At 35.2% G+C, this 14,102-nt stretch overlaps 1 protein-coding gene across 9 annotated transcripts in view; it reads left to right on the top strand.

Annotated features, from left to right (window-relative positions):
* QKI (QKI, KH domain containing RNA binding) overlaps window positions 1–14,102 on the top strand; it is a 160,995-nt gene that overhangs the window by 136,348 nt on the left and 10,545 nt on the right. For 3 of the 9 annotated variants that reach the window (XM_082757509.1, XM_082757507.1, XM_082757511.1), the window contains 3 exons: window positions 4,122–4,209; window positions 6,465–6,761; window positions 9,417–9,491. In XM_082757509.1, coding sequence (XP_082613635.1) covers window positions 4,122–4,209; window positions 6,465–6,761; window positions 9,417–9,491 — 460 coding nt within the window. Of the gene's footprint in view, window positions 1–4,121; window positions 4,210–6,464; window positions 6,762–8,645; window positions 14,101–14,102 lie in introns of those variants that run through there. The other 6 variants (XM_082757510.1, XM_082757513.1, XM_082757508.1 and 3 more) reach the window with 5 other exon arrangements.

Raw genomic sequence — 14,102 nt, 5'->3', positions numbered from 1 at the left:
ATTTCATTGTGAATTTTTGTAAGAATGAAAAAAGCAACAGGGTAATTGTAAACAGTGTCAATAAAAAAAAATATCTCCATTGGTTTTAATACCAGGTAAATATTACAAGTACAGCAGAGAGGCTTGGTGTAGGTGACACTAGTAGTTACTAGCATTTTAAACCTTGTGACCATTAGTCCTACTCTGATAAAGATTAGGAAACCAGGTGCTCAAAATGACGGTGCTCACAGGCGTTTGGTCTTTTTACTGCTGGCACAAGTAGGGCCAAGCTGCTGTGAGGAGAGGCGAGCTGAGCTGGCCCGGTGTTGACAGGGCGGCAGCCACCCTTGTCTGCACGTAGTTGGCTTTGTTAGGATTTACTGCATCTCTTCAGTGTGCGTATTCAGAGAGCAGCTGCAAGTGCTTGCATTTAAAAAATTAGGTTTCAAGATAGCATTTTTTTTTTCTTAATCAGCATGTTATATTGCACATGAGAAATCGAGGGAAAGCACTGAAGATTTAAGAGGATGAGAGGATTGAGTCAATCACTTGAGCTTCAACTTAGTAATGCAAATCTGGCTTTAAGTGACCTTATTGATGTTTGCTCAAAGTAGCTTTCTTTTGGTACAAATGGCTGAGCTTTGTTGTAGCTATTGTACAGGTAATGTACTGTCACTTTAGAGATTGCCTTTGTATCCCAGCTGCAACCTCTCTTTGCTGTAACAGCGAGAGCCTGCAGAAATGCCTGCAGCTAAGATGGATTGCATCGACGGGCCTCATTTGATCATCTGCCAGCAGTGAAGAGAGGATAGGCCACAGGGAAACGCGGGCCCGTTTCGCTATCCCATCTCATGGAAACTTGAGTTTTTGACTATGGGTGGATGACGTTCAAGTAGAGAGCTTGGTGCGAGAGGTCGAAGGCCATGCCCTGGTATCTGAAGGGCTCCTAACGAGATGTCGAAGGCCATGCCGAGGTATCTGAAGGGCTCCTAACACCTCTGTGGCCAGCGCCCTGAGGGGAGGCGGCGGCCTCAGGGTGCGAGGGGCTGCAGGAGGAGGAGCGGGGCCGGCAGGGTGCTGAGCACCATGGCTGGAGGTGGTGGCATCGAGCAACAAACAGTGCCATCTTCTGGGAGGAGCCGGCAAGATGCCCTGTGGTCAGCGAGGAACAAGTTTTTGAGCGGTGGGGGTGTTCGTGTGTTTGTGTTGGTTTGCTTGCTTGCTGCGATAGGTGTTTGGAAAAAACAAGTGCCAGAAGTTGAAAGGCAGCGCTAATGTCTGGCAGTGCAAGTCCACATCTTGACTCTCTGAACTATCACTGATACCGTCTTAAAAGAAATGTTTAAAGCTACGCTTTGGAGTCCGTTTAAAAGAACAAAAATTTTATCAACTGCTGAGCAGTACTCCAGAGAATTAAATCGCCAAAATTAAAGTTAAGGGCTCAGTCTTTTTTGTACTCTTAGGACCGCTATTGTTTTTGTAAACATACTTTGTAAAATCTAAATAATTGCCACATGTTTTCTCATAGAAAGCACAGTGACCTATAGGAAAATTAAACATCCAAAATAGGAATTATAAGAATGATTACTTTGTCTTTTATTGCTTTTAAATTGCTGTAACTCTTTCCTTCGGGGATGCCAGAAGGGAAAAAAATGTTTTCTATCTTAAAGTTTTTCCTATAAATAATTACATTTGGAAAACATTTACCATGGTCTAAAATCTGGGATAACAGAGTTACTAAAATTATCCTAGCAAGTGGAATGTAAGATTCAGCATTTACTGAGACTCATTAATAGTGTCTCAGATCAATCACCCGAACTCTTATTTGGAGGAAGTATGCAATTTTAGTAACACTGATGGAACTATATGGGAGATGCAGGTGACATTGAGAGGAGGGCTTTTTTTTTTATGGTTACATGCTTTCTGTTAAATAAATAAACACAAGCAAAAAGCCAATAGCAAAGAATAACCATTAGTAACCATTAGGGGTGGAGGGGAAAAGTGGAATCAATGTATTAAAAATCTTTATTGCTAAAATAAATTAGGAGAAATGAAGTTATATCCAGAATGACAAAAGTCTTTAAGTTCTGGATAGAAAAATAGATTTGGAATTGCTTTTATTGCATCATAGTTGACAACACAGTATAGATAATTTACCAGTGATGATGCAGTGGAATAAGAAATTCTTTAAAATGAATAAATAAATCCTTTGCATATAAATTCCAACTCTGTTCTGAGACTGTCATATTAAGCATGCTATAATCAGTACATTTTGTATTCCAGAGAGTCTAATTTTAATGATTGTGGAATCTGAGGTATCTGGACAGAACAGTATTTAACTGCACAGTTAATTTGTAGTTAAAATGCTAATTGAATGTGCATTAACTTTTTCACTATTAGGGTTAGTTTGGTCTGTCATACAGTATTTAATAGATAAAGAAAATAATGTCTAACTCTTCGAGTATATTCTGTATGTTTAACAACAATGTCAATTGTTAGTTTTTAATCTGTTTAGGTAAATCCTCAGTATTACAGTTAGGACTTTCATTTCTGGCATCTGGAAGTGATTTAGTCTTGAAGTCTTGACCCATCTTACTGTGTTGACTAGTAGTTTATTTGCTTAAATGCAATTTTAAGACTTACTCTTTTTTTTTTGTTTTGCAATTTAGTAAGTTACTTCATCGATATTTTGGCAGTGAAGTATGTATAACAATATTTTGCTTTAAACTAGTTTGAAAATGTTTCTGTTCGCTTTGGAACCACTGCATGTGGATATTCCTATCAACTCGTAACTTATTCGGGAGACATTTCAGTATTGCAGTGCTGTAATGGACACAAAGTTATTTAGTAGGCTTCTTTTGGTTGTTGGTGGCAATCACTATTCTTTGTGGCTTTTTAATTGTATTTTTCATAATCACTAGTCCTTTTGAAATTCCTAATTCAAACCATCAGCTGGAGTTGTTGTTTAAGACAGGTGAACAACTATCTCTGAAATCTTTGTTAGGTTTTCAGTATCTCATGATCCAGGTTGTCATTACATGTAAAAGTCCTGTTCCAAATATACAGGAAATATGTGAATAGACAAGATCAGTTAAAATAAAAACTAAAAAATTAAGAAACCAGTTTAAGAAATGCAGCTCACGCTTCAGCTGCACCCTTTTTGCCAAGAGACTTCTCAGCAATGGTAGACAATGTGAGAAGCAAGGTGGTAACTCAACATTAAAGTATATAACTGCCTCTCCTCGATTTCCTATGTCATTATCTTGTTTTCTGATTGATAGGAGGTAGACTAAACAAATGATAGTATTTCTGGAAAAACAGATCAGAAAATGTCTGGTTTTCAGAACTGTAATAATTATATTTTTGTTAGTAACAGAAAAAGTGTTTTTTTTTTTCTGTGGTGGTGGTGGTTTTTTGCCTTTTTTTTTTTTTAACTGAATACTGCATATTTATGCAAATTGCAGGACACCAAAGGAATTGATAACTTCAGCCAAGATATCTATATTGAAACAAAAAATTAAGGAAAATATATACTGTATAAACAGTAGTTATATCCTCATCAGACAACATCTACATGTTCCAAAATCATTAATTCTGTAATATAGCTTTGGTTGGTATTTGAAAAGCTGCTCAAAGATTTTTATTTTTCCAGGAATAGTTAGTTTCACTAACAGTGGAACTGTAAATCAAAGTTTACATAAAACTTTGGGTTTCTATTCTTCCTCTGGTCCAATAGTGGATTATTTTTTTTTTTAATACCAGTTTAATAGTATGTAATTTTTTTTTTTTTACTAAAGCTTGAGAATTTTTTTCCCTAAATAATTTCTGTCAAGCATCGACTTAAAATTAACCCAGTTTTTTATTTTATTTCACTTTTTTTTTTTTCAGTTTATGGTATGAGACTTTTCTAAAACCCTGGAAGATATGTATCAGTACCAGTTAATGATAGGAAACGAACAACTTGTACTTAATTTTAAAGAAAAGTTAACAAAACATAATGGTTTTGTCAGTAATGGGTAAGCAGATACTTTCCTTGGTTAAAACTTGTAGCTTATTCTACGTCCCTTAGATCTTATGCACTAGTAAATTAATAATCCTGACAACTAATAATCCTTACTTTCTTTCCATCTTTTTATTTACAGGCAGAAGGAGAAGACAGCCTTAAAAAGATGCAGCTGATGGAGCTTGCAATTCTGAATGGCACCTACAGAGATGCCAACATCAAATCACGTAAGCATGTTATAATCTTGAGGGTCAGTGCAACATTAGTATTTGCAGGTTTTGATTCTTAAAGCTACTTTCAGGTAAATGGACAATAACAACTGTGTAGGAAAACAGTAGGTAGCCATTGCAGATGATCTTCTGTAGATAAGTTTTGCAAGTTTTTTGATGTTTTGTGTTTTGCTGTTGTTGCTGGTTTTTGTTGTTGTTTTTCTTTAAGAACAACATGTCTGGGCTGAAATATTTACAAATATATAGTTCAAACAAAATTCAACTCTTAAGCCAGATTTTTCTATTTTACAATTAATTTTTTTCCTTAATAAATATAAAGGGCAGTGTACTCCTTTTCAATTATACTTTTAAAGATTCAGTTTGAAAGTGTTACAGATGTTCAGGATACTGTGAATACATTTTTCTGTATTATATTCCTTCCTTTCATCTTGCCTTGCATGTGTTCCCCTAGTGTTATGTTTTTTCCAAGAATTCATCATCTGATTTCACTGCTGAGTTCACAGGGATCAGTGATGTTATGAGCCATTTTTACAATTTCTTCCATTAGATTTGTGTGAGATGCTTTTGCAAACGCAAGTATGTGCAGATTTACACTTGAAAATTAATTATATACACCTACTAAAGACAGCATATACCTGCTATGTGTGATACAAACTATTTTTCTATATTAAAATCTAATTTCTGCTTCTGCAAGTGTAGTTTCTGATACTGTTCCAAAGTAAACTTTTGCTGTAGCTATGATACAGATGTCAAATGTAAGCACGGATAAATCAGTCTTTTCACTAAGGGCCTACTGATATTTGCAAATTTGTTTCCCCACACAGGCTCCATTTCAGCATTGAATATGTTTAAAGGTTGGAATGTGGTTAGGCCAATTTGAGAGTGCTTACACCAGTGTAATTTTTCTGATTCAAAAAGATACGTAAGCGAGGGCTTTTACCACCACAATGGTGGTGGTAAATCTTCACCCCTAATGAACGTTATAATATCTAGAGCTAGCTCAGTTTTAAACCTATTTGAAGCCCCAATCTATTGCAAATTTATGAGTGAAATAGCTTTCAGAATAAATTGATGCAAACTGTTGCATGGAAATCTTTATATTAATTTGAGCGATTTCTTTGTCTGATCTATTCCCATTGGTCTATTTTAACAGTATAAGTGGGATGATGGATTTTTTTCATTCTCTGACTAGAGATTTCCACATTAATATTCACATTTTGGTAGTAAGACATTTTCATAGTTTATGTTTTTGACTTTACTGAAAACAGAGGATGTGGAATCCATAGTGGTTTATTTTAGTGTAAAAACAGAAACAAAAATTTTGGTGTTTTTTTAATTCTGCATTGCCTGAGCACTTTTGAAATAAATCCACAAAACTCACCCTCTCAAATACGAAAATCTTCCCCATGCATTTCTCTTCCCAGACCACCTGTAAGTTAATTAAATCAGTGTAGATCAGCAGTAGTGCATATAAATCTTTGTCCTAACCAATAGAATAGAACAGTTTAACGTTGACTCTTACCAGCTGATCTGTGTAAGTGTTTAAGAAATTGTTCCTATTGTATGCCGACAGGCTTCAAATAATTAAACATGCAAGCACTGTGCAAGACAAAACAAAAAAGCAAGACCGTAGTAATCTTCTGTAACAAAGAACATGTTATATTTGGGGAAAATTGATGTGGAAGACATTTTGAGTATGTTATTCATGCTACAGTAGGAATGGAGATGCATTGTTTTTCCAGATCTTCTTTAATTTCACTGATCCTGGAAACTGGAATTGTATATATGTTTAAATACAATATAAGAGATACAAAACTGTAGAACTCATACAGTAGCTCTGCATAACTGAGTATCTGTGGACTCTATAGTTGCACTACATTTTGTACTCTGTATTTGATTATGACAGTATTTTCCTTGTATCTCCTGCATGCATCTCAAGTCTCATGCAGTCTTTATAGCATAAATGAAGAAATGTGGTCTAAATGGAGCTTTTGTGCTGTGTAACCTGTTTGAGAAATCTACCTCACTGTTTTACAATGGCTTTTTTATTTTGCATGTTCATACTTAATCACACTGGAAAATGGAAAGCTGTTTGCATTTGAATGGTGTGCTTTGGCACTGTGTGATCAGCGCATGTACTAATGATTTCCTTTTATTTTTCTTCTTTCCTACTTTTCCCCTTTTTTCCCGTTCTTTCCACGTTTTGTACTGCTATCTCCATACTTTCCTCTGAATTTCTTTGCTTACTGTAGCAGCCCTTGCCTTTTCTCTTGCAGCAACAGCCCAGGCTCCAAGGATCATTACTGGGCCTGCGCCTGTTCTCCCACCAGCTGCCCTGCGTACTCCTACGCCAGCTGGCCCTACCATAATGCCTTTGATCAGACAAATACAAACCGCTGTCATGCCAAACGGAACTCCTCATCCCACCGCTGCAATAGTGCCACCAGGACCCGAAGCTGGTTTAATTTACACCCCGTACGAATACCCCTACACGCTGGCACCAGCTACATCAATCCTTGAGTATCCTATTGAACCTAGTGGTGTATTAGGTAAGACTCTTATCTGCACATGACTGGAGAATACATTGCATATGCTTTCATGATATTTGCATATAGAGGTCATGAGTCTCAAAGGGAAAAAAAAAAAAAAAAAAAAAAAAAAAAAAAGGAAGCTATATTCCTACCTCAGAGACACCAAAATTGCCTAGGAAAATTATTCCAATGGTGTAACTCAAACATTTTAACATGTTTTGCATTGTGAAACGTGTTTAGTGTCTTAGTAAGATTATTGAAAACAAAATCATAATGTTTGTGTGACACTAGATGGTGGATACATAGCCAAGAAAAAAAAACAGACATTGACATCTATTGTATGTAATTTGTTCTCCAGTAAAATACCAGACTTGCTTGTGTTGTCTTCAGCATAAATTAATTTCCAGTAATCTTTGGAAGAGAGAACTTCCTATCTTTGCTGTATCTTTTTAGTAGCCAAACTGGAGAGAATTGAAGGGTGTTTTTTTCAGTTTGCTTAGGTTTTTGCTTCTACATTTAGAACACATCTGATCAAGCTCTCCTCAGTGTTGGAAAGCTATTAATGATTTTGTAAGCAGAAAATAATATCAGAGAATAAATATATAAAGGAAACTTTAAGTTCTGAGCAAAGGATGGTACAATCAGCAACACTACTGATGGCTTATTTTATATGCGTGGGATTGAAATGTCCATCATTCCTAACATTTCAGGCCATTGGCTTGCTGTATGAAGGAGAGGATGATAAAGCAGCCGTGACAATTCAGTTAACTGGTCAATATGGAACAAGCAGTTCCAATAGTTTCTTCTTTCCCTACGCTCTGCAGAATATAAATAATCTTTTCTCTTTAGTTTGTTCTGAACTGCATATGACCTTGGTGCTGCATGATGTTGATTTTATAGTACTTTGATCTTAGTTCGTTCAGTGGCAGTTATTGATTTACGCAGATTCTAAACATCTCTAATGAACACTGGACAATAAGGTTCAAAGTCAATATTTTGTTGAAAGTATCGCAGAAAATCAGTGTTTCACTTAAACAATGAATAGTTGTGTTTTCTGTATGTGTGCATTATACAGTAAAAAAGAAAATGTACTTCAGACTTCTACCTGTCAGAATTAGTGAGCCACTAACAAAATTTTAGTAGGGCTGAAGTATGTAGCAGGTCTGTCTTTGAGCAACTTCTAGTTGTTTTCCATTATCCCATAGCCAACATCCAGGGACCATATGATAATGTCATCGTTCTTTTATTTCCCACAAGCATGTACATGCTCTCCCCGGCTCCCCCACCCCCAATCTGTGAGTCCTTACTGGCACTTGCAGTATCTCCTGCAGTAATGTTGCAGTTACAGGCATCATCGTCACAGTAGCTATCAGTTGCTGGTTAGTTAGTGGCAGTCCCCTCTCTTGAATTTGGTTAATATCAAATAAAGAAATACGTCATTCCGTTGTAATAAATTAATATGATGCAGAGAAATTTCATTGATTTCTCACAGAATTCTATATAAAAAAGGGAGGAGGGGAGAATTACTCCTGAAAGGGTAGCTGAAGCTAAAATAGATCTCTCTAAATAAACTTAACTAAAAAAAGGGAAAAGAGGGGGAAAAAATCACCACACCCCTGTTTATGTAGCACAGAATCAATGACTAAATACATCTGCTCTATAATCTGAGCAATTGCATTGAATTAAATGAGGTTTTGGTTGAGTTCTACCTCAGAGTACACTCACGCTCATGAATAATACACTAGATTTTGTCCATTTTCTTGTGGACTTCTAAGATGTCTTAAAATAGTTCTGTTAAAAATGACAGAGAAATGTGTCCCTATTAGTATTTTGGGGGATATTGATGTTGGGAGCGAATTTTAGTTGGTGACTAACTTTTAATTCCCTTCCTTTTATCTTTAGGTATGGCTTTCCCAACGAAAGGCTAAGAATTCAAGAACGGTCTTAAACTGATCCTTCATCAGATCTGAATTTTAACAAATGCTTAGTTTCAGCAGCCTTGAAAAAAGCTTGGCCTAGCAGTCAGTGACTTACTTGCACTTTTTTTGCACATAGATTTAAAATAAAATAGTGCTATTAATTTGGATTAGCCCCTATTATTACAGAGTAGCTGTAATTTATGAGTGTATAGTAGTATACTGACTGCTAAGTGTTCTATATAGTGTTTGCTTTACTAATCACCTAATTCATTGCAGTTCATACTTATTGACTTAAAGTTTAAAATCACAATCTGTAGGCTTGAAGAATTGCTTTAAAACTTTTCTTTTTGTGGTAGAACTGGAAGTGATCTTAAGGTTAGCAAATAATTGTCAGTATTAAAAGATGGCATTATTTAAAATAGTCCTGCTGCAAGAAAGGCACTTCAGTGAATATGTGACTAGTAAAGCTTAAATGTGCTTGGGTCTAATAGATTTCATGAAATACTGTAATTTTGGGATTGTAAATGAATGGATTAAACAGGTTAAGGCCAGGATGTTTAAAATAAATGCAATATTAATCTGCACAGATAAACTTCTTAAGGTTAAGATTTGAAACTACTGTGCCTTAACTTGTTGCTTTTCTTAAAATGAACTTTTGTAGTTAATGATCATTTAAATCCATTTTGATAAACCTGCTGTTAATGTTTTCTTTGAATGTTTTCTAACTTTGTCTTGGTAATTGCAATTTAACTAGGTGCGGTGGCTACTAAAGTTCGAAGGCACGATATGCGTGTCCATCCTTACCAAAGGATTGTGACCGCAGACCGAGGTTAGTTTAGTTCTGCAGTTCTCGTTCGTAAGAAGTGCTTTGAGTGTACATGAGATTTGCAACACCACAGCTGGTTAACCAAATACCATGTTTTGACCCATTCATTATTTTTTCCTCAAAAAACTGAATAGTTAATATTTTAGAGCTTTGGGAATGCTTGTGGTTTTTTAAAAAATGTTGTAAACCTGGCTTTCCTAGCTCAATTAAATATGTAAACCTTGTCATATATTTAATATAAATGTTATAACAGATTCCCTTTTTAAAACTATTTAAAGATCCGTCTGCATCAGGAAACACTATCAATTCAGTGCTGCAATGATTACTTTGTGCCAGCCCCCCCCCCCCCCCCCCATTTGTTCTTTTAATTGGTGTGGAAATATCAGATTGGTGTTGCAAAATAAAATGAATGGATGGTTGCTTAATGAGAAAGAAGTAAAGGAATAAATGCCTCCTGTCTGTGTCTGGAGAAATCTGAAGATTTAGATTCCTATTTTCCAATAAACTTTTGAGCCACTGTACTGTATATTATGAGGAGGATGCATGTTCTCAGATACCTGACTGAATTCAGAAAGGTAAGGGCTGTGAAGATAATACTTCAAAAGTTGTTTCAGTTCGAATTAATAAGGGTGGAGGAGTGGAGGGTGTTTTGTTTTGTTTTTGTTTTTACCAAAATCTATTTCCTGGTATTTGCCTTTTGCTGCTAAAATGTGTAACCTGAAGGAGAAACAACTTTTGAAGTCCTGTTGGTGAGATGACATCCAATATTTGGGCATCTCTCTTTAACTGTTGAATGGAAAGTAAATCTTCATTTTTCTCCTGTTCCTCAAACACAATGCCTTTGGACCCCTGAATGAAGTATTTAAGCTTATTGAGAAAAGTGATATTTTCGGTTTATTGACATTGGCTAGGAAGCAGTGTGGGCTGAGCACAGGCACTCCTGAATTCTTATCCCATCCCTGATGCTGACTCAGTTTGGGTTTCAGCAAGTCATTTAATCTCTGTGTTGTTTTCCCATCTGTAAAATAAGGATAATAATACTTCCCTACCTCACAGGGGTGTTGTGGGGGTTCTTGTTTGTACTGGGCTTTGAGGACACAAAGCGTTACATGCCAAGTATTATTATTCTGCTCTCATCAAAATCAGTGCTGTGCAGGCTTACATGATGTTGTAATACTCAAAAGCCAAATGCAGGTGACAGATCTGACATCTAACACTGACTACACTTCACTTCTTGCAACTTCCTGTAAATTGACTACAAGGAACGACACAGATTTCAGTCAATACAGTGAAAAGGGCCCTCCTGGATACTTGTTATGTTTATGTAACACTTTTATCTTTCATATGTACGAATCATTGCTTTACAAAAAAATGTAAAGCTGTGATAACAAGACACTACTAAAGTTTTCCAGAAGATCGCTTCTTCTTGAACCTCACACTATTTACAGCCCATCGGCTCATTCTCACTTCTTGAAAACTCCTCAATGGGCAACAGGGCATAATCAGAATAAGGTCCCATGCTGACAAAAAGAAAAAAAATAAAAATATATGAGAGATTATAACCCATCTTCTGACAAGAGCAATGATGCTGAGGATTTAGTTCTCTTTAATAGTTTAATTTGATGTTTCAAAATCAGTTTTTGCTAAAGGTCGTTCTTGATCTTCAGCGCTAGCTTCAGTGTAAAAACTACTTAATTGGTTAGTTAGATATTTGACTGAGACACCTAGTAGACACCTGGGTAAAGAACAGATTGGGGGAAACATAGACCATTTTTTATTTTGCTTTCATCATTGTAGTATTGAGTCACCATATTTTCAATATATTGTGAAGGGCTTAGATATTTTGTCTGGGGTTGCCACTTACAAGTCACTGAAAAAAAGTATTGGTTTCATTTCACCTTCTTTTAAAATATAGCCGTTTTCTGATAATATAGTGTTCATCTCTAACCATATTGAAAGTCCATTGTATTTAAAAAAATAAATACAGATGGCTTATCTCCCATGGAATAAGTTATGCATACCTCTACCGTTCTGCATGAGAACCATGCTGTTATTTCAGGTGAATATTATTTTAGTCACATCTAAATAATAACCGTGTGTACTGAGGACCTTACACAAAGTTAATTTTACAACTGTACTTTTTTTATTTTGAATCTGAAATCCTAGGTTATCACTGCACAGGGTTAAGTTTTACTAAAGGATTTGAAGAGAATCGTTCAGCAGTAAAACAGATTCTTTATTGCGTTAAAATCATGTTGCAGAATTAATCTACTATCAATATTTACCATCTCACTTATTGGGTTGTTCTGTCACTGATATACTTCTATAGCTATAGAAGTGAAAAAACAATGTCAGCAAACCGAAATATTTTTTTTTCAATGCAGAAACTTTTATATAGTTAAATGTTGCTAAAATTATATTTGCATTCATTGGGTCTAAAGTTGGTTATTTCAATTCGAAATTGATTTTCAGATGACTTTGTAGTACTACTGCATTCACTTTTTAAGTAGGTTTTTATTCTTTGCGTAGTTCTTTTTTTAGAGATAAGCACTGCATTTAAAGCAAGAATCCCCGAACGTGTAAATGTTTTTCTCTTACAACTAAGCATTTAGAATTGGTGAAGGGTTGAAAAATATAGCTCATTTTAACTAAGAATAAAACCCCAGTTTATAAATAATACAAAATTGAATTTGCATATAACAGAGAGACTGACTGATTTAATTGTAATAAACTGTAAATGGTGTTGCACAGTTGACAAACCTGTGTGTACTGTAGAAGGCCAGAGACTTGGCAGAGGATGTATCACAGGTGTACTGGTATTTTTAAAAGGTAGCTTGCTTTGATTATAAACTCCACAAGAAATAATAATGCTGAGAATATTCTTGAATGTTTTATCCAAACCAACTGTCACGTAATTTATATATAAATTTTAATACAATTTAATCAAAATTATAATCAGTATCAAAATGCTTTAAGAGTCTTTGTTTCTAGTATACCTGTAAAGTGGTGAGATTGTGCCACATGAATATTTATTTTTATTTTTGCTTATTTTTTGAAACAGCCGTTTAATTTAAACAAATCCCACCTAGCCTAATTCTGAAAAAATTCAGGGAGCATGTGGTCTCATTTATGTTACAGTAGTAATTTTTCTAGTGTTTATGAACTGTATCGTAAATGATAGGCCATTTTTGTTATGTGAAGGTAAATCAACCCACGAGAAAGATTGCTAAATCGATGCTATCTGTGAATATTACACCTACTGGACTTCATTTTATGAAATGGCACAAATCTGACTTTGCACTGAATACCTTTCTCACTTTCATCTCCTCTGCCTTAGTCAAAATGGCAACAGTACAAAAACTTTATCAACCTCAGAATTTATTAGCTATGATTAAGCTGTTGAATGAGTCTTAAAAAATAAAAATGAAAAAAAAAATCATACTACTGTTAAGTGGACCAAGTTTGGTGAAGGAGAATGTGAGAGAATGATTAAAGAAGGAACAGCTCAAGAACATTGGGAATGATAACTTTCCACTTGAGAACTTTTTTATGTTTTACTGTAATTTGTTTGTGTTTTTGGGTTTTGTTTTTTTTGTTTTTGTTTTGTTGTTTTTTGCAAAAGAAAATAGTATTTACAGGTGGCTTCTTTTAAAATATAAAAATATAAAGCAGGAATGTATATGAAATGTCAGATTTTATTGTATTTGCAGAGTATTAGCTTTGAAAATGAATAAAGAGAGCTGTTTGTAGTTTTAAAATGCCTTATTAGTATCGATTAGATATTTTCTCTATTTTTTGATGTACTTAGAGCTTTTTAAGTATAGAATTTAAAATGGCAGGACTTTTACAGTGTTTACATGCAAGTGCATTTTATAAGTGTCCTATATGTGTAAAATAGTAGTATTTGGAACGGGAAGATGCTGGCTAAAGTAGTAGGCTTAGCGTTTCCTGGTTCCCATGATGATGCCTACGTTGCTAGACTACAGTTTAGTACTGCTTTGTATCATGAGGCCAAGAAATTCCATGTTGTTTGTAAATAGAATAAATGAAAGGCAATAAAAAATTTATTGAACAAAAAACCCTTGTTTGGCCCCTAGTTTGTTGAACCAAATTGTTTCTGTAAGTTGAGAACCCCTCAGATCCATTTCTCTTAACAACCAGTTATTAATAATCACATCCATCATTAATAGTTGCTTAATGCTTGCACCTGGGGAGGTACTAATGCTTAATAGCAGTCAGATACTGATGCCGTGCACTGACTGTTGTTTCCAAATTCTTCCGACCGAGTTCCAAAACTGTTCATCGTTCGTTGTTTTCCAATTTCCTTCATCGACTGCTACTAACCATTAGTCGTTAGTCGTATTTTATCTCTATTTCTCCTGTTAACCGGTTTTGTGGGAGCGGGCTTCTCCTTCCCGTGTCCAAATCATGATGGAGGGCTGTCATGATTTTATGGCATTCCGTAGATGGTGTCGATCAGTATGTCAGAATTAAACATGCTTGTTTTTTATTAGTTGTGATTAGTTTTCATGTTGTCATTAAGCCGTCACTAGCTGGAACTAATCTCTTCTCTATCTTTTCTTTCTTTTTTTGTTTTGTTTTTTTTTTTGTTCC

This window comes from Aythya marila (assembly GCF_965140915.1).
Source record: "Aythya marila genome assembly, chromosome: 3".
NCBI classification, from domain to species: Eukaryota; Metazoa; Chordata; class Aves; order Anseriformes; family Anatidae; genus Aythya; species Aythya marila.
This window is presented reverse-complemented; position numbering and strand designations above follow the sequence as displayed.